Below are 27609 nucleotides of genomic sequence, written 5' to 3'. Positions count from 1 at the left end.
GATTTTAATTGGTCAGTTCACATTATAGACGGACTAGTTGGAGTCAACCACGTCACCATTATGATCGTAATCGGTTCTAAAATTCGGACCAAGTAGCAGTATAACACTATCATTATGATCGTAATCGGTTCTAAAATTCGGACCAGGTAGCAGTACAACACTATCATTATGAGAATAGACGGACTAATTGGACCAGGTGACCAATATATGGACAACCCAAATTTCTATGTGGACAACTGATGTTGGGTGTACAACCAAAATTCTTACGTGGACAACCATCCTACTTTCATTGTTATGTGGACAACCATCATATCAGTTTCTATCCATTACCTTATGGATGGTTACCCATCCCATTAGGGCTGATGCAGGTTAGTATTCTTCATTTAGATTTTCTTTCTATCTAAAAGCTTGAGCCCAGTGCAGAAAATATGCAGAGGCTAAACTTGTGCCTTGCGAGAGATAACACGTCGGAATGGTTGATAACCTACAGCTCTATATTCAGTGAGAAGAGATAGATAAATGTGGGCTCTGAGTCTCAGATAGTAAGAAACTTTTATTACTACAGTACTTGGTTAGTTTACAAGGTGTTAAAATTCTCTTTCTATTCCTAAAATAATCATTCAAATATGAATCATAAATATTACAGAAAAAATCCGCCACGTTGGGTCATTTCCAACTTCAGTGGAGTTTCCTGGATATTAACACATGCAAATGTAAGAAATAAGTACAAACACCAATGTTCTGTTAAATTTGTGGTCATCAAACTCAAAACCAATGGGCTATTCTCACACGTGAGACTATTCTCACATATCCCTCTCAATATATACGGAAATGCTAAGTTCACAAAAAAAATTGATAAAAGTTTTCCCGAAATGATGTGGTAACTCCCTTTTGAAAGTTTGACTGAATCCTGGCTGTTAAAAGATGAACGGCTCATAAAGAGAACGGTCTAGATTCAGTCAAACTTTGAAAAGAATCTTGCCACATCATTTCGGCAAAAATTATATATATGAGAGAGAGAGAGAGAGATCTTACAATATAAGTAATTGGGTTAGTTATGCACACGGGCAGAGTCTCCTGGTATGTCGATGAGAACCGTTGCACGAGAGCATGCCCAGTGTTCGAGTGAACAAACAGGCTCCTGGATTCTGAAAACGAAAGGCAAGTAAAAATTGCTCAAGATTTGATTGTTTTGATATGCGGATGTGCTTAGTGCTTATTGCTAGTAGTTCATAACTAAATGCTAGCATTTGAAACTCCAATCTACCTACGCTTTTACGACCAAGTTATAACAAAATACATTTTCAATTTATTAATTGTTTGTTCTAAAGCACGAATAGCGATGAATGACAGAAAAAGATCAAAAAATCGCACCAAATTACTAGGGGCATCCTCCACAACTTCCGCAGGCTGATCAGATCCAATGCTAGCCAAGCAAGAGCCTTTGCAGCTAAAATATTTCTGCATGCTGTATAAGAACATAAACAAGAGCAGATAATGGAAAGCAAATTAGGGTTAAAGTGGAAGTAAGTTCTAAACTCGGAGGGCTATGTGGTCTTTATTGAAAACCAGACCAATATCAGCCAAGAGGCAATAACGACAAGGATGATATATCGAGGATACTATTGGACTATATCGACAATTAAATCAGTGATGAGATGCCAAAAAAACTATGTTTCCATTCCCAAATCTCAAAGTATAATAGAGCAACTTAAATTTTTTCAGTAATCAGGAAGCCCAAGATGCTTAAGTTCCGAATTGTGTTTGAAAAGTAGAAAAGGACTACACGAGTGTTTCAAAAAGGTCGGATAATTCCGCGATAAGCAAACTTACTTTTCACATTTATTAAGCACAGCTAGCTTGCTGGGAACACATGATAGCCCCTTTGTCTGGCAAACAGAATTGCAAGTCTCTCCTTGCCTATGCACCCATTTCAGACGAATCAAACAAAAATAGGATTCAGCAAAGATGAAAAATTAAATCGATAAACGAAAATTAATGAACACTAACACTCACCTTCCAACAATGACATTTATTCCAGCCAATCTTGCTTCTGCATTAATGCCCGTGGAACCTGTGAAAATGTGTAAAACTCAAGAATTACATCACAAAAAGGAAGTTCCATGAAAGTTACTAAAACTAAAAAATGTCATGACTATCAACCTATCATGTTTTATTGGACATAATGTTGCACGTCTCAAACCTTTAACTTATGCTGTCCGAATGCTTTGTTTTACATTATCATTTTGATACCCAAAAGCTCTCTACTTACTTGAACCATATCTTAACAATTTTTTTCCAACAAATAGATAAAACCTTTTCTTTTTTATGATGAAAATTCAAACTTAGAGGGAATAAGCTGTGTTGCTATCTCATTTATAGTATTTTCCGCCGAGTCAGGTACTCGGAGACTCTTGTTGGAAGAATCACAACCATTTCAATGGTAGAACGTGAGAGTTTATATGTACACCTTGTTGCACTTGAGCAGATTGTGTAAAGACCGATAAGTATTATTACAAATTATTTTATATGATGTAGAAACGGTTGACGTAAAAGTACATCTCGAAATAGCCATTTGTCGACTCACCAACATATCATACTGGTGTCTGATATTACTCACCAGAAGAATTTGAAGAGAGAGAAAAGCAGTGATGGAAATCGCTAACATAAGCATTCTCATGAACCTGGAATGTTCAAACACATTTTCATCGTGAACAGATATAAGGAGCAACTTGTATCATAACAACACACTGTCATGCTAATGCAACAAAAAGGACGATATAACAAGTAATCTAAATGAAGACGTACTGAATGAATACACATACCACACTCTCGGAGTTATGGCGACACCTCCCGGCACAGAAGTCAAAAACACTTGAATAAGTCCCTGAAAAAGAGAATCGTAGAAACATCATAACTATTCCTTGGTACAAAACCTTACCCAAACTGGAATTAACAAATAATAGTCTTCAAATTAATAGTAAGGCGTTAAAACTCTTGACAAGAATCATATAGGAGAAAAAATTTAACCTTTAAAACTCTCGAGGATACGAAAATTTTCATAAAGTCCAAAGTAAAAATTACCCGCAGTTACCGGCTTGGCTATCTTCACCTGCAGTGCAAGCTCCTTTTGGGTCTGAAAAAGAAATCCAACAACTTCATCAAATTCGCTTCCTTTATCAATATCTCGGATTATACTATTATATGAATCAAACTCCAAGAAATACCCGAGTTGGATTTAAGCAGCAGGAAACACAAAACTCATACGTATTGCAGCACTGCTTAACAAGGTTGCATCCACTACAAGAAAGATAAAGAACGTTTTTAGTTCACCTCCTATTTCTATTCGAATTAAGAGTTTAAAAGAACTCATATTTAAGAGAAAAACTCACTGACAAGAGAATTTGTTTCCTGTTTCGGGGCAGCAACGAGACCACGGATTCACCGATAGAGCATTACATACATGGCCTACAATACAACGTAAAAACTAAAAAGTCAAATGACAGTCATCCGGGCGTAAAATCTAGACAACCAATCTTTACCTACCTATGTCTTTTGACTCGATACGAGATAATTCGAAACTTTCAGGCATTCATAAAGTGCGAATAATAAAGAGGAAAAACAAAACCTAGTGAAATAGTACTCATATACCATTATCATCAGATAGTAAATATCTTCCCTGAACTGTATTTCTGCACATCATTTTCTCCTGAATACCAATATCCATTCTGCACAAATAAATTCGACAAACTTCATTCAACTAATTTTAAGACAAAAAAGTAGATTGCTAAATCCTAACCATTATAAGGAAAAAACCCAATGTTTATTTTCCAATTTCACAGCTAGAGCTTTTATAACAAATCAAAGATGGGAAATAACAATAGTCAGATTTTTCTCTGACATGAACAAGTTTACTTTCAAGAACTCATGAATTTATACAGATGTTCCAATGAAATTAAATTGATAAACCTAATATTTGAAGAAAGCTAAGAACTTTAAGAGTTCCATGGATTCCAACATTATTCAGGTACATTTACAAGATTATATTAATCAAATCTTGAACAAAGGTTTAAAGCCCAAGTTAGAAATCCCAAATTAGACCTAAAGATTCAATCTTTTTAAGATTATATGGAACTGGTCGATGAAATCAAATCAGATAGAGAGATAACAAGGTTTGGGGGAAAGGAAAACCTAATACCTGATTGCTGAAATTACGGCGAGAGATTGGAAGAAATGTAATAGTAAGATGATTTGTATGAGAGGAAGACAAGATTTCTCCATTTTCCAGAACTTATTTAACAAAACAGAGAAGAAAACAATAAATTAGAGGGGAAAATTTATGGAAGAAATGATCAATTTTGTAAGCTCTTATTTTTTTTTCTTCAAAAGATAAACTTCACTAATTAGTCTCACTAGGAACATGAGTTACAAAATTGTGGTGGGATCGATCAAAATTTGCAAAAACTTTAAAATTTAATTAACAATGACGAAAAAAAGACCGACTGAAATAAATTGTTTTGAAAGTTGACATGGCTGACAGTAAGTATAATTTGTAATGAGATAATCTGACGATTAGTTAGAAGGTTGGCGGTGATTTAAATTTTAACTAACAATGACGAAAAAAACCGACTCGAATAAATTGTTTTGAAGGTTGACATCGGTGACAGTAAGAATAATTTGTAATGAGATAATCTGACGATTAGTTGTAAATTGATTGCATAACAGTGTGTGCGTAGCCCTCGATAATTACTTGATTTTTTTTGGAATAAAACCTTTCATCCATAAAATAGAAGATTACTATAAACCGTCTGAAAAAGTTAAAATAAGGACCGAAAAATAATAGAATTTAACTAAAGACTATAAGTTGCATCTTGCTAGTTATATGGATCCGATGATGAGGCCAACGTGTGTGCCAACGAATTACACGTTTCGTGGCAAAACTTCACAGACGCGTGTCCTTGTTGTAACCGTACACGTAACTTAGAGATTTCAGACGCGTGTCCTTGTGTAACCGTACACGTAACTTAGAGATTTCATCTAATAGTCGCCAAGGAATTACATCCAAACCGTTCGTCAATTATCCAACAATGGTAATCGAATCTCCTTCCAATATATATCCTTCCAACCCTAAATTAGTCTAAATCGATCCTCAATTTGAAAGCTTCAAGTTCACTGTGTAGAGGAAACTTTGTTGAGCTCCGTTTTGTAGTCAATTTCCTATGGGGCAATTACTGAAAACCCCACCTTTTCATAATGCAGATTACTGAAACCCCCACCTTTCATTTATAATTACTAAGCCCCCCACCTTTTTGAAAATTCCGTCAGATTTAACTTTTTATTTTAAATATTACTTTGTTACCCCTTTTACTAAAACCCCCACCTTTTCATAATAAATTTACTAAAACCCCCACCTTTTCTAATACACTTACTGAAACCCCACCTTTTCTAAGCAGACTTGGCCTCTTACTGAAACCCCCACCTTTCCGAATAAACTTACTAGAACCCCCACCTTTTGACCACCTTTTGACTGCTTTTTGCTCTTTTTTATGCAATTTTTTTCTATTTAAACCCAAGTTTGAAACCACCATATAAACTTCACCTCTTCCATCAACAAGTTTTACTTTAGTTATTTAATGGCTTCTTCAGGTTCATCAAATGTGTATCAAAATGCAAGATCACAACAAGAGGTAGTTTTTTTTTTACTTTAGTTCTTTTGATTGATTTATATAATTACTGATTTTTCAACATTCACTATGTTTAGGTTATTTGTCAACTTTGCGATCAACACGGACATTCGGTGTTAGATTGTTCATGGATGTATTCTAGATGCATAAACGGGAATTGCAATGGAATTAGGAAAATGATGGTATCCGGCAAACCTAATTCATTTGGTAAAAAAATTCTTACTTGCCAATTTCCCGAATGCGGTCGATTTTGGTGGTTCAAGAATGAACTCAAAAAAGTTACTTCGTCGTCTTCGTCAAAAAAATACGATATTTCAAAGTGGTTGTCATGGTTGTGGAGAACAAAACCACTTTCTCAAGAATTGTCCTTGAAATTTATATCCATGTGAGAAAAACGGATGTAAAGGTAAGATGAAGTTGTTGATTTCACAGAAAGTTCCCAACGTTGGTATTCCATTTTTTAAATGTTTAGAATGTGACAAATTTCTCTGGTTGTCCGATGTTATATCGAAGAAAAACAAGTCAAAATTAGATATCACATTAGATGATATATGCGAAGGAGTTGCACAAAAACTTAAATTTAGGTTTTAATGTCTATTGTGGTAGTTATGTCTTTTAGGTTTTAAATTTAAGTTTTAATGTCTACTTGTAATTTTATTTTATGTCTTTTAGGTTTTAAATTTAAGTTTTAATGTCTACTTGGTATTTCATTTTATGTCTTTTAGGTTTTAAATTTAAGTTTTAATGTCTACTTGTAATTCCATTTTATTTTTTTTAGTAGTTGTAGTTCTTATTTGTATGTGTGTTCTTATTAAAAAAGATGATATTCATAAAAAAGAGTACATACCATTCCAATCATTAAACTACCATAAAAATCTAACATCCATCCATTTCTTTAAAATCTAACATCCATCCATTTCACAAACATCCATCCGATAAAAAATTAACACCGATTCAACAGAAAACTACCATAAAAATTCACAAAAACTAAAAGATAAATGTAAAGTTGTTGTTGCTGATGACCCCTGCATCTCCTGTTGTCTATGTAACAGACACTTGAGGGACACTTTTGCCTTACCTTTATCCTTGTTAGATGCCCGTGATGCTGCTACTGCTGCTGACGCCCGTAGTGATGCTAATTCATTAAGAGAACGTGGTCGTGCTGATGCTCTAGGAGTACCTGTTTCCCGTGATTGTGAAGCATGATCTGCAGATTGAGTTGGGGTTGCAGACTCTCCAACTTGTGAAGGATTCCCTATTACGGATGCTGTACTCTTTTTTGAGTTACTTTCGACAGCACCCCCTTTACAGCTCCTAACATTATGACCAGTCTCCTTGCATCTTAAACACTTCCTGAGTTTGCTTGTTGGCGTTTGATTAGGTTATCCGGCAGACCTATATCTATTCACCTTTAGTCTAACCGGTTGTCTCCTCAATGGAGGTGCATTGACTGTTTCAATGGTAAGCTGCATATTCAAAATAGGATAGCATAAGGAACTAGAAACCCTAACCTCTTTATAAAGGAAAAAAACCTAATGACATAACGTAATAAACATCACAATACAAGGTCATTCACATAAAAGAGTCCCCACATAAAACAACAGAAGTCATTGAAAACAACAAAAGTCTTTGAAAACAACAAGCAAATATAAAAAAAAACACATTTAAAATCAAACCATACCTTTACCCACTCAGTAGAATCACCAATTAGATGTATACTTCCTTCATATGAATTTTTATATGTCCCACATCCAAATAGTGCACTACACATGCTACATAAAAGATAAACAAATGTGAGAATAAATCTACATCTACATAAAGGATAAACAAAAGTATAAATAAGTAAGTAGGAAATCATACTTTTCATATACTGCATCACCAATATCCATTGTAGCACATATAGCATGAACACAAACAAACTTTCTCAGTTGCCAATGTCCACAAGTGCAAGTTATGTCGACAAAATTGACTGTCAAACACTTTTCAGAGTTAGTCAATTTCACTTCAGGCTTATTCAAGTTAGCGCAATCAACAGTGTACAGGCTAACTGCAGATTCCTCTAACTCCACTTCCTTTTGCATCCTCGGGACCAACCAATCATTGATCCAGTTGCTACTTTTTTCTCTCCTATGTGTATTTATAACCCTAAACATTTGGTTATGTTTGATGAATAACACACATATTGGTTTGTCCCTTAAAAGTTTCACCCAACTATTAAAGGACTCGCTCATACCATTTGTTGTATGCTCTGACTCTGAATCTTTGTCATAGAATGCTCGAGCCCAAGCATACTTTGATTCCTTCATCAAGTAGTCATATGTTTTTTCGTTCAACTCTCGAATCTTAGTAATGTACTTTTCGAAATTTACCTCTTTGTGTGCTACTCCGACCCTCCACATAAGACTCTGCACGGAAGAATCCTTAAAATACTTCCTAAAGTTTGCAAAGAAATGTCGTAAGCAAAATCTAGAGCAAGCTTCAGGAAACACTTTCTCAACTGCTGATATAAGGCCTTTTTCCTTTGTCGCTCATAAATGTAATCCTTTTTCCCGACAACATCAAATGCGGCTTCAGTATTTCAAGAAAAGAAGTCCAGTTGGCTTCATTCTCTGCATCACAAACCATAATCGCCAACGGGTACAAACCCCCCATTACATCTAATGCGGTGGCTGCCAACAAAGTCCCACCATACCTACCTTTCAGAAAACATCTGTCTAGACCTATTATAGGTCTGCAAAAGTTCCTGAATCCATTCAGTGAAGATTGGTATGCAACGCAACAATACCTGAACTGCCTATTTACCATATCTATACCATATTGTGCAACATTACCAGAATTTGTTTCTAGAATTTTTTCACACAATACTGGTATCATAGCAAATGACTGTTCAAAACTTCAAAAAATCCTATCTTTAAGAAGACACCAAGCTCTATAACTTTTCATGTAATCTATTTTGACTTTGTAATGCCTCCATATATAGTTTTGGACATCTACCGAACTAAAACCAGACAGGTTCTTCCTTGCATGTTTTTCTACGGCATCTGCACAAAACACATAAGAGACACTACTATTTTTCAACCCAATCCTTTTTCCACATGTATGCTCATTAGGTACCCTCTTGACTTTCACTGTCTTTGTACCTTGAACTTCAGACGCATACATATACCATGGACAAAGTTTGACATCATTAACTTCATGAACATCATGATTAGGTTTGAGTTTTCCAATACAAACACACTTTCTCCTATCACCATCGTTCCTTGGAAGTCTACAGTGATAGTGTGCCAAAAAAAGTGAGCCAAAATCATAATAAACATCAATTTCATAGGGTTTGAGTAGCTTCAATGGATTACAAGAGAGAGAGAGTATTAAACCCTAGTTTGCATAAACCCTAATTTCAATTTACATCAATTTCAAACTAATCATCTAACCTAAATCATAATACACATCAATTTCAGGGGGTTTGAGTACCTTGAATGGGCTACAAGAGAGAGAGAGAGAGAGAGAGAGAGAGATAGGTGGAGCACCTGATTAACTCAGTTTGGCCGATTTTTGCTCGGTTTGAGTTTCCCTTTCCCTTTCGGTTTTGCTCGATTTGAGTAGCTTCAATGGATTAGAATAGAGAGAGAGAAAGATATATAGAGTAAGTTTGGGTGGATTACAAGAGAAGAGAGAGAGAGAGAGAGAGAGTACCTTTTGTTTGGTGAGCTGCTTGGTCTTCTGGTTTTGGCCGATTCCCGTGCTTGGTGGGAGAAGATAGAGTGGGCGTTATTTGCGCCCACGTGTTTTGCTTGAAGGCGCCCAGATTTTTGCATTCATAAAGGGTGGGATTGTTTAACAAATGGGCATTTTAGTAATTGCTCATCACTAACGGTCCCACGCTGTTAAATCTGACGGAAATTTTAAAAAAGGTGGGGGTTTTAGTAATTATAAATGAAAGGTGGGGGTTTTAGTAATAATACTTTCCACGAGAATATCTAAGCAAAGAATTTTTTTTATACCGACTTGAATTAATTAGACACATTTTAGAAGAAAGTTCTTTATGTTCCTCAACGTCTTCCATAAATGCACCCACCTGTTCATGATATGCTGCACATAGGCGTTTCTTACGTCGAAGCTCTATTGTTAATTCTTGTATTGTCTCGTCCTTCTCATCCTATAAGCATATTAGTTATGTGCATAAATCAGAATGTCAGTATCTGCAACCAATATAAAAGGATGAATTGGAAGAATTATAAATCAACGTCCACATACTATTCATTTCAATAGAGTTGGAAAAAATACTTTGTAGTACTCGTGTATAACTAAAACGGTTCAGTTACCAAAACAAGAGATATCTGTAAAAAGAGATCATGGCTCTTGATAGACACTAAGAGTCCAAGTCCAACGTAGCCGTCCAACTGTGATGAACCTAGTATTCCTTCGGAAAAGCGATGTAACCTTTACTCCTGGAGTTTTACCTTTCAAAAGAAAGGATTTAGTTCGACTAAAAGCACACTTTTATGAAAGAACCTAAATAATTTCAGTGGAAACTATTGTAGTAATTTTCATTTATTTGTTGATATTGAACTATACCATTTTGGTTTTTACATATCCTGAAAATAATGTATTGAATTACCACTTGGGATACTTTTTTTTTGTTGAACTAACCACTTGGGGTACTAGTTGGAAAATCTTATTCATTTCAGTAGGTATAATTTGATGTGATTTCGCATTTGGATATTGTACTTATAGTCTTGTATAAACTCGTGTTCCGTCCATAAAATGCCATTATAGGGTCATGTCATTGTGCATATTTCATTGTCTACGAAATTTGTGATTCTTTTAGGTTGCCTTACCCGATACCTCGTATTGGTGGACAGGGTGCCGGATAGCAAAACTTGTGCAGGTTCCGGATCCCGAAACTCATGTAAAAATATTGTATTTGATTGAATGTGTAAATTTGAATTTCTAAATCCATGAGAAAGATTTCAAAGGGAGGACTGATAAGTAGGTCCATATTTAGGTGACTGATGGGTCATGAAAATATCCCATCTGAGGCTGAGTTAGTACTTTTCGAGTCTTCATTATAATAAAATGGTTGGTTTTCTTGATTAGGTCTCTTTTGTGGAGTTATGTGTGAAAATCGGTTAAAAACGGGAGGAAGTTACTTGAAGGTCATTTTGGTCTTTTGGACACAAGGGTATTATGGTAAATTTGGCCAATATCAGTGCATGGGTAAGAAGTAGAGTCCGAGACGAACTCGTAGGAGAAAACGGAAGTCAATTCGGAGTCCGGATGAGTGAAAAATGCTAAGTCAAAGTTGGAGTCAAAGGAAGTGGACCAGTGGGACACCGTTGGGCACCATTCTGGCTGGTGGGACACAACCAGGTGACGTGGCACGCCCTGACTGCACAAAACGGACAGTACCGTGGTCCCCTCTTTTCTCCTTTTAAGCCCTCCGGAAATTATTTTTATGCCCCTCCTTTTTGTCTCACTTTATGTTCAACCAATAAGAAATCATTTCTTGAGTAGAAAGCAACCATAACTTCCTATTTTAACCCTCGATCTCCCATTTTCTCCCAATTAACTCCTAAAACCCTAGCCATCAACCCATTTATAAATAAATCTCTACCTCTTTCATTTCTCTCTAGACTTAAAATCCCTCTCAAAAGGCTTCCTTCTCTAATTTCTAAGCCACTTCTCCTTCTATCTTCTAACCCCTAAACATATTTCTTTCTATCTTATAACCTGTATAAGTACCTAACTGTTCATAATGAGAAATAAGTAGGGAGAGTAATTGGGAGGTGAGAATGAAAAGGTAGGGTCATAACGGACGCCCTTGCCTTAGACCTCTAGTGGCCCCAAAGTGCCCACAAAGGTTACCATTAAGTTTAATACTAAATCTAGGGATGGACACACAAGACATGATTGAGACTAATAATCCTCAGAGGCAAACCTACTGCCTTCAAAACAGTCTCAAGAAACGACAAGTCGACTCTATCATAGGCCTTGGTCATGTCTATTTTAAGGACAAACGTTCCTTTGGCCTTAGATTTCTTCAGGGAGTGTAAGAACTCCTAAATAATGACTATATTATCCATAGTCTGGTGTTTAGGAACGAAGACATTTTGAGTCCCACGTAATGGTTTCCTTCAAATAAATGTGGATTCTATTAGCTAGTAATCTAGTGATGAACTTACAAAGAGAATTGCAAAAGGAAACAAGATGGAAATCCGATGCGCAACTCGAAGGTGGTGGTCACACGTATTTCATGACACTTACATATTATTGTGTTGCTAACCGATAGTAGCGAGTAAATAGTGTGAAGTCCTCTAAAACCACCTTGAATTTTAAAGATGAGCCCGGTGAACTTCTCTTTGGCAATTTGAGGTTAATCATTCTACAAATATCTTGCTTTATTTTATTTGTCTACTATTTGTCTTCAACAACCGAAGACATATAGTTTATTGTTTGTAAACAATCTTACAATTTAAGGTAGTTTTTACACCTTCACATTCTCTTTATTTCACGAGAGAGTCAAGTATATCAGTTAGCGTAATTAACGATATTTAATTAAGTTTATCTTGCTTTAGATATTTATATCGAAATAATAAACCATGAGAGGTTGGAGAAAACTAAATGGTGACAGTTGATTTGGGTTAATAGTTAGGTGTTGTTTGTTTTTTTAAATGTGTCTGAATCCGAAATGGCTGAATCTGAATTCTCTGAACTGAATTGACTGAATCTGGATTGGTTGAAATATTTTGGTACTTCGATGTTTGTTTTCTAACATCTTAATCATTGAGTCTGAATCAAAATTTGACAATTATGCCCCTCATTTATATGTTTCACCAAACAGACCCTAGATTTTTTTTGCCCAAATAAAAATGTTAGGAAACCTAGGGTTTTCATATTTCCTTCTCAAACAGTAACATATCAGTTTCCCTCTCCCTCTCTCTCTCTCTGCGGGAACTCTCTAGCCGGAACTCTGGAAAGCACTTGCCGGATCTCTTTCTCTGAACGATTGGTAGGTCTTGTAGACCCTCTCTTTCTTTCTCAAACCAATCGAAAGTTCTCATCGACTCTAGTCTGATCTCTCTCTCCCTTTCTCTCTATCTCTCTTTCAGTAAAGGGTTGAAAGCTCAATCCTCGCCAGATCCGGCGAGGGTTTTGAAGAAAAAAGGTAGATGACCTCGCCAGATCTGACGAGGGTTCGAAGAAGATAACCCTCGCCAGATCCGGCGAGGGTTCATAAATCTCCTTCGAAGAAAATACAACATGTGGACTATGGTGTTATGCTATGGTGATGTTTCGGTCTGGTGATGAGCCTTTGGTGGTGGTGGTGGTGGTGATCTGCTCTGTGGTGGTGGTGGTGATGTGCTCTGTGGTAGTGGTTTGATCTATGAGTTGTGGTGGTTTGGTCTGTCAGTGGGGGTGGTGGTTTTGTCTGTCGATGGTGGTGGTGGTGGCGGTTTGGTTTGCCGGTGGTGTTTTGGCCTGCCGGTGGTGTTTTGGTCTGCCGGTGGTGTTAGACAAATTTTTCTAAAATATAGGGACAAAATCGTCTTTTGATGTATTTCAGAAATTTATCCACTTTTTCAGACTTGTTTTGAAGTCTGAAATATGTGGGCTCATTTTCAGCCAATTCAGACTTTAGCATGATTCAGCAAAAATTTCAGATTTTCTTAAATTCAGAAACAAACATCTGAAATCTGAATTGAAACTCAATTCAGATTTCAGATCTGAAAAAATAAAAAAACAAACAACACCTTAATCTTGCTTCTATACAGAGGGTGATCTACCTACGGTCTAGTCACGACCCAAAGGTTTTTAAGTAAATAATCCCCCTTCACTACAATAATGAGCAAATAAATTGGTTTAGTTAAATGGTGTAAGCCGTAAATCAAGTTTGAACCCAAATCCTACTAATTTTTCTTTTTATTTATCGTGTTTCATAGTAATTTCTAAGTAACTATATTTACTCAAAATGAGTGCCTTAACAAATAAACTCTATCATATTTTTTAAGAAAATATATATTGTTCAACTGTATCCAATTAGCTTAGTTCAGTTCTCCTCATTGTCTTTAATTTTTTTTTTTTATTTTGTATGAACGATACGTCGAGTAAGACTAGATCATCATAAAAAAAAATTATATATAAAATTACTGAAAATAAGCTCATACAAGTACAATTTTAAGTGAAATTTGATATCACCACCCATATGAGTCTCAATTAAGAACAAACATAATTATGATATATATGTTTGAAAATACTTTAGCTACAATAGAGTCATAGAACGTTATCATAAAAAAAAAGGGTCATAAAACGTCATTAACAGGTATGTGATTTTTCTTTCGTCTCTACAAATAAATGTTAGTTTACAGCGTAACGTAGTTTATAGGTTTAAAATGAATCAAAATTGATTTTAAGCCTTTTTAGTTTTAGCCTCCCAAAATTTCTGAATCCACCACTGCTTCTAAGGCCTAGAATTTCCGGTTCAGCTTTATGTAATACTAGAATGCATAAATTGACTATGAATAAAGATTTGAAGATGGTGGAAAAATGAAAGAGAAGAACAAGAAGCAAAAATAATTTGGTAATGCATGAGAATTTGTAACTTATTTGTTACTCTATGATCTCTATGAGAACACTTTCAACCTTTTTTCTCTGTCAAAAATGGACCTCTGGCCTGTGGCAGGTTTGAAAATTATGAAGAGTTTACATTATCCGTTTGGAAATTTTTGGTTGGCTTGTTAATTGAAAGAGCACATTACAAAGAGTTGCAAATAGATTCTTCCACTAATATAGATCTACTACTCAAACTATCCGTAATCGGTATGTGAAACACTTAGCGAAGAACTTGATCGCAAATCACCTCTTCGGATTGATAATGTCTGTGTTCAGGTTTGCTTGCATGATGACAACAAATAACAATTGTATTATTTTCTTCTTTTCAGGGTCTTCTATTTGAAGAAAACTCGGTTAAGCTCCATTTCACAGTCCTATAATATTTTCCATCAGTTACATATAGTCATATAAAGCAAAAAAAACACGAAAATTTGTTCCAACTTGAATTGATTAGACATAAGAAGAAAATCAGAATTTACACTATTTTCTTGTGGATCTAATTCTGTTGTGAAGGTTCTTGATCTTTTGATTCGACTTCTCTCATATTGTTAACTATGACGGAAACTTCTATTAATAATTGTTCATTGTGTTCCTCAAAGTCTCTCACAAATGCACATAGCTATTCTCCATATGATGCACATATGTGCATCTTCTTGCGTCGAAGCTATGTTGTTAGTTCTTGTATTTTTCTTGTCTTTCCCTTTCTAGAAGCATAAACAAATAGAAAAGAAAATCATTTTAAGAATGGAAAATGATGATGATACTATTAGTAATTAGGTATATGCACAATGTCAGAATAGCCAACCAAGATAAAAGGATGAATCAATAATTATAAATTGACACTCACATTCCATTGATTCCAATAAAGTGGGCAGAATGTCAACATTTGGTGGCCAAGTGGCCGATAATGTTGACATAAACTCCAAAACCCTCAAGGTCTCTGGTTTGATTCTCGAGGAGGTGGATTACATGGTGGCATGGTTTATAAATGTATTAAATTTGTCGGACTTTAGGCCATGTTTAGTTAGACTTTAGGACTCTTTCATTATCGGTTTAACTTAGGCAGTTATCGTGCTTTTCACATCTTCATGATGTATCAATGCCTCTTTCGTTATCGGTTTAACTTAGGCAGTTATCGTACTCTTCACATCTTCATGATGTATTGACATAAACTCCAAAACCCTCGAGGTCTCTGGTTTGATTCCCAAGGAGGTGGATTACATGGTGGCATGGTTTATAAGTGTATTAAATTTGTCGGACTTTAGGTCATGTTTAATTGGACTTTAGGCCTCTTTCATTATCGGTTTAACTTAGGCAGTTATCGTGCTTTTCACATCTTCATGATGTATCAATGCCTCTTTCATTATCGGTCTAACTTAGGCAGTTATCGTACTTTTCACATCTTCATGATGTATTGACATAAACTCCAAAACCCTCAAGGTCTCTGGTTTGATTCCCGAGGAGGTAGATTACATGGTGGCATGGTTTATAAGTGTATTAAATTTGTCGGACTTTAGGCCATGTTTAGTTGGACTTTAGGCCTCTTTCATTATCGGTTTAACTTAGGCAGTTATCGTGCTTTTCACATATTCATGATGTATCAATGCCTCTTTCATTATCGGTTTAACGTAGGCAGTTATCGTACTTTTCCTATCTTCATGATGTATCAATGCTTTGTAATGACTAACGTATGTCGTAGACGATTTCTCAAATAAAAAAAGTTGGAAAAATACTTTGAAGTATTCGTATATAACTAATGTTGGAAATATAGGGTTGGATCAATGAAAAGTATTATCACTCAGAAGAAACCAAGAATGGAGTTTGATGTGTCATGGTATGGAGGCCACTGTCTTGAAAGTGATTTCGGTACAACCTCGGTGCAAATTGTATGATTCCGAACACTTCCCAAGGATTTACCACATCTATCATCTTCCACTGCACTGAAGAAGATGATATTGGAGAAGCAGAAAATCGGGTTCAATATTTAGTAGAAGATGAATCCCTCTTAGTAGTTGTTCGTGTCTCTATTATGGTTTAGGTCTTATTTATAGACCAAGTAAACCCTATTAGAGTTTTCTAGAAGACGTAGAGAAGAATAAGGAAGTTGTGGGATTTGAGGATATACGTTAGTTGTTCTACAAGGAAACAAATAATAGAGTTTTAGAAATAATAAATACCGAAAAGTATTTATTTTATTCTAAATTCCCCCAAACTCCAGAACTCACAAACTTGACCCGACCCGACTTGATCACACCGACTATCCTCCTCAAGTGGGACTATCGGACTTAACGGCTTTAGAAGCCATTTATCCAACAACTAAAACCGGTTAGTGACCAAAGTAAGAGATACCTGAAAATAGTGATCATGGCTCTTAACTGACTCCAAGTTCATCATAGTCGTCCAATTCTGATCAACTCACACTTTTCGTTAGGAAATGTCTGCATGATCACTCATAAATTACAAGTAAAGGGAAGACGAAGAGGTGTTTCGAATGGTTGGTGGTCATACCAGTTTCATGAGACTTCATATTTTTGTGTTGTTAACTGATACTACTAGATAGCTTAGAGACCTCTAGAAACCACCTTGACTTTAAAGATGAGCCTTTATACTTTTCTTTAACTGTTAAATTGTTGCTTTATGCAAATAATCTTAAGGCATCCATTATTTCCTGCATATTACATAAATAAAAAGAGTAGCAATCATCCTCAAACTGTAATGTTTCATTTTATTTGTGTACTCTTCCTCTTCAATAGCTAGAGTCTTATAATAGTGTACTGTTGAAAACTATCTTACACTTTGGGTAGTTCTCACAACTTTAAATTTTCTTAATTTCATTAAATTGTGAATCCAATAATTCAGTTAACTTAATTAACAATTTTTAATCAATGAGATATTGGAGAAAACTAAATGGTGGTGGTGAAAGTTCATCTATGCAAAATGATCTTGAGCGTGATTGTGTATGACAGGGGCTGGTGTGAGAGATTTGGTACGTCTTCAATAGAAGTCTACAAAAATAAATAGCCGTAGTTAGCTTGACAATTTCGAGGGAAAAAAATTTACCTTTTCAGATGTTAATAAGAAAATTATTTTTAACTAAATACGAAATGTGATGATTATGACAATTCTAAAAATCCAATTGACACTCTACATTTTAGATATTATATATGTTTCAATTGGAAAAGTTGAGGTTGGTAAAGTTAGAAATGATATAAGTGAGAGTCAAATTACCATAAGAAATGCATTTAGATTTTCCAAAATAGAGATAAGAGAGAATTTTATACATATATATTTACAGAGTAGATAATGAGGACTAAAAAATCCAAGAAGCAAAAAAGTTTGACGATGAAGAATTTGAAAATGGTGAGGGGACGAAAGAAAGAGGCAAGAAGTAACTACAATTTCACATCAATAAAGGTAATATGGTACGATAAGGTTTAAATACCAAATAAAAAGGAGAATCTCCTCGTAGAACACATATTTGAGAACAAGTAACTTCATTTAATTGTAACTTGTCTGTTTTGCTTAGTCTAGTTGCAAAATACATTCTTTCCCTAATATAAATGTACACTACTCAAACTATTCGTAATCAGAATGTGAAACTCTTAGCAAAGAACTAGAACGAAAATCACTTCTTATGATTGATATTGTCTCTGTTGGGGTTTGATTTCATGCTGATAATAGATGACAACTGTATTATATTCTTCTTTTCGATGTATCTATCGGCAGGATCATCTAAAGCAAAAAAAAAGAACGCGAAACTTTATACCTACTTGAATTGATTAGACACATTGAATATAAGAAAGATCAGATATGCACTATTGACGAGTGGGGCTCATTGTGTTAATAAGGTTCTTGATCTTCTGATTCGACTTCTCTCATATTGTTAGCTATGATCTGAACTTTTGTTGATAATTGTTCATTGTGTTCCTCAACTTCTTTCATAAATGCACCTAGCTGTTCTCGATATGCTGCACATAGGCGTTTCTTGCGTCGAAGCTCTGCTGCTAGTTCTTGTATCCTTCTCATCCTAGAAGCATACACAAATAGAAAAATGAAATCATTCTAAGAATGGAAAATGATGATGATATTATTTTTACGCAGAATGGCAGTATCGGCAACCAGGATAAAAGGATGACAATAATTATGAATTGACACCAACATTCCATTGATTCCAATAAAGTTCGAAGAATACTTTGTTTATAAATTAAAACAGTTCAGTGGGATATTTGAAAACAGAGATCATGGCTCTTAATCGGCTCCAAGTTCATCATAGTCGTCCAACTCTGATCAACCTGGTTTTCTTTTGGATAAGCGATGTAACCCTTACTCTGAGAATTTTACCTTTCAAAAGAAGCATATTAGTTATAATCAAAATGTCAGTATTTGCAACCAGGATAAAAAGGATTAATTTCAAGAATTATATATCGACATCCACATTCTATTGATTTCCATTAAGTTGGAAGAATACTTTGAAGTACTCGTGTATAACTAAACCGGTTCATTGACCAAAACAAGAGATATCTGAAAACAGAGATCACAACTCGACTCCAAGTTCATCATAGTCATCCGACTCTGATTAACCCCGCTTTCTTTCGAAAAAGCGAGTAACCCTTACTCTGAGAATCTTACCTATCAAAAGAAATAGTTAATTCCACTAACATCCAGGGGCGTAGCCAGGATTTTAAGCTGACCTGCGCTAGTCTAAATTTACTATAAACTAAATTTCTACCTACGATATACAAATAAGTATTAAAAACTCAAAATAAGAATAAATAAGATCCAAGTAAAATTCCATTAAAAACGGTGTTGTTCTCTACCACATTCATAGACAAAAGAGATGGTATAACTGCGTACAAAAAAATCAAAATATCATTCAACCATCAAAAGAACACCATATATAAAAATACTACTTGAGGTGTGCCATCCTTCAAAGAATAGAAGTCTTCAAATATCGAATCTGAATCAATTTTTTCAGCAAGTTCTCTTTCAATTTGTATCATCATGCAATAACAAAATATAGCATCAAAATATGTCAATACATAGAATAATCTGTGACACAAACCCACTATTTTGTCTAACACAATCAAATAAATAGTCAACCGAATTGGTTTGTACATCTAAAGTATTAAACAATAACAAAATTGGGTTCTTTCAACAAAAAAAAAATAACAAAATTGGGTTAATCAAACAATGGTTATTATGACAACACAAATCAACAAATATCAAAGTTTAGGACATACCAACAATATTTATAACCATGATCAACAATTTTTTTTTATCAGTAACCTAAATAAGTAAATAGCTAAATAAGAGTGAAAACCTTCTCAAAGTAGATATCAATGGAAATTTACGTACCAACTATTGAATTTTATCTTTTTAGTAATGTGGTGATTGTTAGAAGATTTCTACTCTTGAAATCCAAGAAGTCGTTTTGAGTTGAACCAATAACCAAAATCAAAAACCCTAGAAAACTAAAAAGAATATTCCCAAATTTGTTGTAGTGTTCTCTACTTCTCTATTCTGAATTTTTAATCATCCAAAACTCTTAATAATGTGAGTACAGTCATCTCATAGAAGTTTAAGGCAAGAAGAGATCCAGAAACATCACCTTAATTACCAAACTCCAACTCCCAGCTGTGTTCTTCAGTCTTCACAAAGTCTCTTTCTCTCTCTTCGACTTGTTTTTGACAATTAAGTAATGGTCACCTTAATTACCAAACTATCCCTATTTTAAATAAAAAATTACAAATTCTTACCCTGGCATACTACCAAACTATCCCTACTCTAATGAACAAATTACAAATTTTGACCCTGGCTCAAGCCAGGGTTAGTCTACACTAAGCTCCGCCCCTGCTAACATCACAAGTTTATGAAAGAACCTAAATAATTTAAGTGGAAACTAGATGCAGTTATTTTCTCTGGTAGCATTCAGGACATTGAGTCAAACTCGTGTCTCCATTCCACCATCATTGTTTCTTCATCTATTGCATCAGGTGATTCTCTTACTAGTTTATAACAAAGCACTGGAAGAAGATAAGTTACTTGTTCACTTTACTATTCATTCTCGATTTTTATTTTCCTTTTGTTTTTTACTGGATTTCAGCATGTGTTGCATGCATATGTAATTAACCCACAAATTACTACTAAAGGGAAGATGTGAAGGTGTTTGGAACAAAAAGTATACTCAACCCACTTCGTGGGACTCCCACTTGAACCGCATGTGAGAGAAACTTTTGTTTCTCTTTCCTCTCACATGTCCAGTCACGTGGAGAAAGAAAATCTTGTTTCTTTCACATGCAGTTCAACAGTTTAAGTGGGAGGCCCATAAGACCGGTTGTGTAGCCTTGTTGTGTTTGGGATAGGTAGTGGTTACACGTATTTCATGACACTTACATATTATCGTGTTGCTAACCGATAGTGGAGAGTAAATAGTGTGAAGTGATCTAAAAACTACCTTGAATTTCAAAGATTAGCCGGGTGAACTTCTCTTTGGCCATTAGATATTAATCATCCTACTAATATATATCTTGCTTCATAATATATGTCTTGCTTTATTTCATTTGTCTATTATTCGTCTTCAACAGCTAAGACATAATAGTGTATTGTTTGCAAACTATCTTACAATTTAAGGTAGTTTTTAGACCTTCACATTTACTTCATTTCACGAGTGAGTAAAGTATATCAGTTAACTTAATTAGCGATATTTAAGTAGGTTTATGTTGCTTTAGGTATTTACATCAAAATAATCCATGAGAAGTTGGAGAAAACTAAAAGGTGACAACTTATTTGGGTTAAGGTTGCTTCTAAACGCCCACATTAGAAGTCAGGACTATTTGCTTTTCTTCTCACCAACCTTAGGTTTATCTCTCTAAACAAAATGGTTTCTTCTCATCAGCATTTAGGATTGATTCTAAGAAATCAAGTAAATCTGTTTCAATTGATGATGTATCAATGTAAATGACAAGAAGTTCTTAAGAAGAAGAAGAGACGATGACGTCAGAGAGGTTCATTTCCATCATGGATTCCGGCATAAACACCGTTACAACTCAAGCTATTGTCCGATTTCGGCATAAACATCTTAATTACCAGCTCTCCTGAATCTCGCTGTCAAAGATGAGAAGTAAGATTTTCTTTTCCTTCACCAATTCTTCTAGGTCATCAGTTTAAGAAAAGATTGGAACTTCAGATTTTTGAATTGTATAAGTAAACCTATTTCAATTGTACATTTAAGAACGGCTGAATCAACATTTCCATAACGAAATATGGTTCCATAGAGTTCACAACATCCAAACGGACAAGAAGATTGTGACTTTGTTACCCAAATCTATATTTTTATGCTAATTAGCATTTAAAAATTGTAATTTACAATAAGATTTTAAAGTTTGCATTTCTAATCGCAAGTTAGATTGAAACCTAATAATTTAACTTGCAAATGCTTTCAAAATAGATTGGAAATCTTGAATAGTGTTGAATAGATATTTTCAACTATTAATAAGGAATTTCAAGAAAAAAAAACTATTAACAAGGAAACTCGAAAGAAATTTGACTCGACCATTCAAGTCATGTCATCAAAATTAAGTATTTAGATAAAAAAATTTCTCCCCAAAATTATTAATTAAATCTAATTCAAGGAGTTCCAATGGAAAAAAATATGTTAATATAAAACACATAATTTTGCTCGATTACACTATTAAGGTCAAATTGCTAGACCATGCCTAACAACAAGGCTACTTGACTTGATAAAAGTAGTCTGAAAGGCCGGACAAGGCAAATTTTGCACAGGTTTGCCCTGTTTGGGCCATTCATGCCACTTTTTGTCAGTCAATCAGCATTTTCATACGTAAAGAAAGAAAAGATGTAAAACTGAATTATTTAACATATAGCTATGAAAATTATAACTAAGTAAAAGGTATAATAAAGAGTTAATTCCTATATAGCCCCCTACTTTGTGACCAGCTTCTTTTATGGCCCCCTTTTTTTCGTAAATTCAAATATGGCCCCCTGTTTTCAAGTAAATGTCATTACTACCCTTCTTAATTCTAAATTTAAAACATTTAAAAAAAAAGTTATTTCCACCTCACCCCTCTCTCTCTCCACCTCATCTCTCTTTCCAACTCACCTCTCTCTCTCTCCAACTCACTCCTCTCTCTCTCCAACTCACCTTCATCTTCTCCGATTAAGGTCGCCGACCGGAAAATTTTCCGGCAGGCGACCTCAAAAAAAAAAAAACAAAATGAAGGGTTCGAAGCACACGCTTACCAATTCAAAAAAAAGAAAAATAAGTGAATTTGATACTTACATGAAAATAAAAGAAACATTTACATTATTAGGAACTCGAAAATTAATACCAAAAGCTGAAAAGGAATTTTCAAGTTTGAACAAGAGCAGGGACGTATGTAGGTGAGGGCCAGGAGGGGCCCTGGCCCCCCTCACCCTCAATTTTTTCTCACTGCTCCCATAGAAAAAGGTTAAAAGCTTTTAACTTGAAGTTAATTGGACCCCTAACCAATTCATATCAATCAAAGCCCAACACCTATTTCCACTCATTAACCCACCTAATGAAAAATTACCTCTTTTTGTTGCAAGGCCTAAATTACCTCAACCCACTTAACAAGTCTTCCACTGCCCAAAATTCCAACTTTCCAACACTTCTAAATTACCCTAATCTACATCCCCAAAATTCTAAATTCAATGCTTTAACAACTAATTAATGTGTAGCATTTGTATGAATTTTCTTAATTACAGTTTCCTATGATCGATCAACTTTAAAAAAAAATATTGCAGAAACAGAAGAAGTTTCATCTTATATTACCAAAACTCTTATTTTAGATGCATAAAGAGAGAACGAACTATCATAGTAGTTCTGTGTTATTTTTATTATTTGTGTTTAATCTCCGCTTAATTGTTATTTGTAGCTGTTAATTTTGAATGAAATTGCTTCCCAAATTAATTTATAACTAGAACGTTTCGGCCCCCTCTTAACCAAAACTCTGGTTCCGTCCCTGAACAAGAGCAAAAGAATGCCGAGAGAATTGAAGAGGTTGGAAACCAAAGTATATATATAAGACCTTCAATGAAGAAAAATAAAGTGGCTTCCCGTTGAGCAGAATCAATTGATACTATCGATAGTTTCACTTCAATATACTGCAGCAACAAAAATAATAAGTAAATAAATAAGAAAGCTTTTGAAGTTTCATTTAGTGTAAGCGAATTATAGTTCAACGCTAAGACTCTAAGAGTATTAAAACTCAAGACTACTTGAATGCTTTTACATAACATATTCCTATCGAGGTCTTAGGTTGCGGTCTTGGCCCGGGAAGCTCTCATCCTAGATTTCGAGTGGTCTTGCACTCTTGCCATGTCGATGCTTGTGATATTGAAATGATGATCCGTGTAACCTAGATTTCAGAGGGAACTTACTTGTATAAATATGAAGCAATGCCCAAAATAACGCACACAAGAATAATATCAATACACATATTCCGACTAGATCTCATCTGGAAGAAACGCAATACTCCATTCGTTAAAATTTAAGTAATCATAAAGCGAGGCGAGAAATGAAATGCGTTAAAAGTATTAGGATTAACTCAATTACCTGGTGAATAGTTTGCTTGAGCCTGACATTAGTATGCCTAAGGTCAGAAGTTGCCTTGTCCACCTATCATAATACCAAAAAATTTCTCATTAGTATGCAGTAAAATTGTTCGGATTGGGCCTTTCTAATATTGTCGAAAAGAGTAGCAGGATGTAAAGTCGTAAAGAACAGGATACGGTTCATACCTTGGTATCAATTTCATCCATCAAAGGAACTTGCCTATCCAGCTCCTGCACATATTATGACTTAATGAGAGAAATATCGAACACATTCTATGTGCCATAGCTTGTTAACACTAAGCGCAAGGACGACTAACCTCATTCATGTCATGAGCCATATTCTTCAGTGTACTTAACCCATGCGATATTACATCTAGTCCTTCATCCTGTCATGAAACACAAATTAGTTCGGATAAGTATCTAGCAAGTTGCAACTATAAACATCGAAAGTACTAAGTAGTAGTATATATAAAACAAGTAAACACTTGCCTGCTTTATTTTTCGCATTTCATATTCTTGCTTAAATTGATTTGACTCTTCGGTTTGGTCAAAGAACCCATCGCCGAGTCTAGCATCTTTACAAAATATAGACTATTGTTAAAATTTCCCACATAAGAATGTGAAAACGGAAAATTTGGAATGATAAGAGATGAGAGCCCTTTTGAAAGGATGAATAGATAACCTGATGTTGCATCAAACACAATGCCTTTTTTAGGGGCTGAAGATCCCCAACCTCCAGTTTGTTTTACTCCAGCATCTGGAATTGCTTGAATCCTCTCTGACAAACCCATAACCAAATCGCAACGGGCTTCTAATTCCTCCTTAGATACACCTTTTACCTGTGATCAGATAGATTAGTCTCGCTAATTTTACATGCAAAACTAGTTCCATACCGATGAATTCGAAAAATTAATTGGGATAAAAGTTGAATGGGGAGATTCAATGAGATTATGGGTCTAACTCCAAGTGCTAGCATTAAGCGGGAAAACGTCGTTGAGGATTCTCCAAGATCAAACAGGAATCTTGGAATTTGTCCTTGATGAATCAAGATTGAAGTAATAACAGAAGTAAAGGAAAATTACCCTTTTAACAGCTAGTTTTTGCAATTTGGGGAGTTCTTCCATCAACCGAGCCTTGGTCCTTCGAACCTCGGCATTCATAGCAACCGCAGCAGCCCTATTGCTCTCGTTCGAAGCAGCTTCGGATTTCTGCCAGGGGAAATAATTAAAGAACAACTCAAGAAAATGAACGGAAACCCTGAAAGTTAACAGGATAGGGAGAGAGAGACCTCGAGAGCAGCATCGATATCGGAATCAATGGATGAGTAGAGACGAGCGAAAGGATCTTCAGAGGAAGCAGAGAGTTCCCTCTGTTTATCGACATCGTATTTTTCATACTTGGTACAGATTGAATCGAGTCTGGTTAGAATGTCGATCACACTCATCTTGATCCTCCTCTTTTGTTAAATTTAAAGATCTGTAACTTTGCAAATTGAAGAAAGTAAAAAAAAAAAAAAAAGTAAAGGAAGAGAGAGGAAATGAGGGTGGGAATCGTTTTGGAGTACTTGGAGGAAGAAGGAGAGGCTGAGAATCAACTGGGACTGGGTAACCCTAACTAATAAAACCGGGAAACCTTACAACTAACTTCCTACCAAAAGGGGTAATAACTAGAAAGGTCAAAATAATATTGAAAATGAGTAAAAAAGCACAAAACATTTGAAAATTATTATTCAGGTCAAAAAGTATACAAAGACTAAATTATCCTTTTTTGTCTTTTTGTGTAACTAAATTCTTTTATTTTTCTTTAAACTTTAAATCGATATAACTTTTGTTTGAGATGTCGGATTTCAATAAAATTTATGTATTTAGAAATGATTTTTCATTAGCTTTCTAACAAGATCCACTTTCAATACTTTTTTTTTCAAAAAAAAAAACCAGAAAAATACGGTGTTTTTTCGCTTACGTTTTTCTGCAAACACGTGTTTGCACAATCTGTTCTGCAAACAAACGTTTGCAAACAAGTGTTTGCATTTGCGATATTGCAAACAAGTGTTTGCATTTGCGATTTTGCAAACATGTGTTTGCATGTGCGACAATGCAAACTGAGTTGTTTTCACTTTTGAGGCTTCATAGTTCATACCTTTGAATTGGGTAAAATATCTCTCGTATATCTGTTGGCTTGGTTCATATATTGATCACATTATGAAAGTAGGAAGAGTCTGTGTGAAAGCAAGTAAGAGATTTGGAGGTATAAAGATTGACTTATATAAAGAAAGCAAAGTGAGAATTGATTGATGCCCTTGTTCTAATTGATTATCAAATTGACCAGTTCTTAAGAAGAACCACCACCAAATAGCAAACCCTAACAACAATGAAACAACAACACCCAAAACACCAGCTACAATTATAATTATCAAATTTCTCTTCTTCTTACCACCATAGTTTGATCCAAGAGGACCACCATATGGAACATCAAACTCATCATCTTTGGATGAAGAAGATGAAGAGCAGAAACCTCAAACTTAGATCGAGTCAAGAAGAAGATGATTCTAAGAAGAAGAAGATGATTCGAAGAAGAATAAGATGATTTGAAGAAGAAGAAGAACAGGTAGAAGAAGAAGAACGAGTAGAAAGAAAAAAAACCTAAATGTGTTTTTAGAGAGAGAGAGGGAGAGTTTTATTAAGTAAGGGTATTGTGGGAATGATAAAGAAAAAAAATGACCTTAATAATAATTATCAATATTATTTTAAACTTCACCTATTATTACACTTAATATTGTGGTAACTTCTACCTAATAGAAAAAAGTCTAGGCTTTTTTAGTTATTATAATAATTTTTTAGACCTAAACAACCATTTTCTAAAATTATATATAACAAGGTCACTAGCTCATATTGTTATCTACTTATCGCAAATGAAAACCCTAGAAATTGGTCAAAAGACGAACTCCCCACAACTAAGAAAGAACATAAAAGAAATCTAGTATTACAAAGACTATGATCTACCTACACCTTACCCATCAATTATATCGAAAGGGAAAGACCTAAAACACTCACTTAAAGATCAAAATTAAGAATTTAACAGCTAATCTACGAAGCTCATAAAGGTAAAAAAACCCCCCAAACTCCGATCAAACAAAATCCCACTTTGGAAGCATAATCATGCAAGAAATTGTTTTTTTGACGAATCTGGTGAGTTAGCGAAGAGGACGCAGCAGATGAAGAACAGTTTAATGAATTAATACAATAGAATTAGAGAAGAACAATACATCAAAAAAATCAATCCAAAAGAAAACAAAACAAAAGGTGAATATAGATATCATAAATTGTGGAAATCAAAATCGTGAAGTGATGATAGAAGAGAAACATAATATACCTTAGTGAGAAATCTGCCGGAAGGATCGATCGACGGAGATGAGGATATGGTGGTGTTTTTGGAGGAGAAGAAGAAGGAATTGAGAGAGAAATTGGCTTGATATTCACGCCCACATTCAGCACAAACCAAACCGATTAAATACAACAAACTTGATCTCCTCCCTTCCTCCTACTTCTCTCTTGAGAGAAAGAGAAAGAGAAAGAGAGAGAGATGGTCACGCTTTTTCACGGACTTCGGTTACACTGGGCTTAGCCCAAGTTCACGCACCACACACTAGCCCGTTCATTTTGGGAATGGGATGGCTACTTTTGTAAACAAACACAATAGTACTATGGAAGGAACTATTTTA

The 27609-nt window shown here is 35.0% G+C and overlaps 2 protein-coding genes across 11 annotated transcripts; both read right to left on the bottom strand.

Moving 5' to 3' along the window:
* Positions 1-538: 538 nt before the first annotated feature.
* LOC147568888 (glycosyltransferase family protein) lies at positions 539-4482 on the bottom strand. Its single transcript, XM_086655320.1, has 12 exons — positions 4199-4482; positions 3652-3728; positions 3393-3468; positions 3228-3300; positions 3085-3136; positions 2826-2887; positions 2621-2684; positions 2017-2074; positions 1834-1920; positions 1375-1468; positions 1036-1148; positions 539-691 (listed from the first exon to the last, which is right to left on the bottom strand). The coding sequence occupies exons 1-11, from the start codon at positions 4279-4281 to the stop codon at positions 1056-1058; spliced, it is 819 nt and encodes a 272-aa protein (XP_086511446.1). The 5' UTR covers positions 4282-4482; the 3' UTR covers positions 539-691; positions 1036-1055.
* Positions 4483-23130: 18648 nt separating this feature from the next.
* Positions 23131-27582, bottom strand: LOC147568887 (syntaxin-71-like). 10 transcript variants are annotated; one of them, XM_086655306.1, is made up of 11 exons: positions 27261-27544; positions 26028-26106; positions 25177-25364; positions 24971-25096; positions 24571-24727; positions 24378-24463; positions 24206-24274; positions 24075-24119; positions 23890-23952; positions 23715-23791; positions 23131-23438 (listed from the first exon to the last, which is right to left on the bottom strand). In XM_086655306.1, exons 3-11 carry the CDS (start codon positions 25330-25332, stop codon positions 23426-23428), a joined length of 792 nt encoding a protein of 263 aa, XP_086511432.1. In that variant the 5' UTR covers positions 25333-25364; positions 26028-26106; positions 27261-27544; the 3' UTR covers positions 23131-23425. The 10 variants fall into 10 exon arrangements, with proteins under 10 accessions (XP_086511432.1, XP_086511434.1, XP_086511431.1 ...); XM_086655308.1 differs by having other exon boundaries at positions 25177-25370; positions 27261-27422; XM_086655305.1 differs by lacking the exon at positions 26028-26106 and having other exon boundaries at positions 27261-27582.
* Positions 27583-27609: the final 27 nt, after the last annotated feature.

The sequence above is a fragment of the Eschscholzia californica genome, unplaced genomic scaffold (assembly GCF_041429995.1).
Source record: "Eschscholzia californica isolate CP2 unplaced genomic scaffold, dmEscCali1.0.p SCAF_1, whole genome shotgun sequence".
Taxonomy (NCBI): Eukaryota; Viridiplantae; Streptophyta; class Magnoliopsida; order Ranunculales; family Papaveraceae; genus Eschscholzia; species Eschscholzia californica.
The sequence above is the reverse complement of the archived record's forward strand: the minus strand, read 5'-3'. Positions and strand labels throughout refer to the sequence as shown.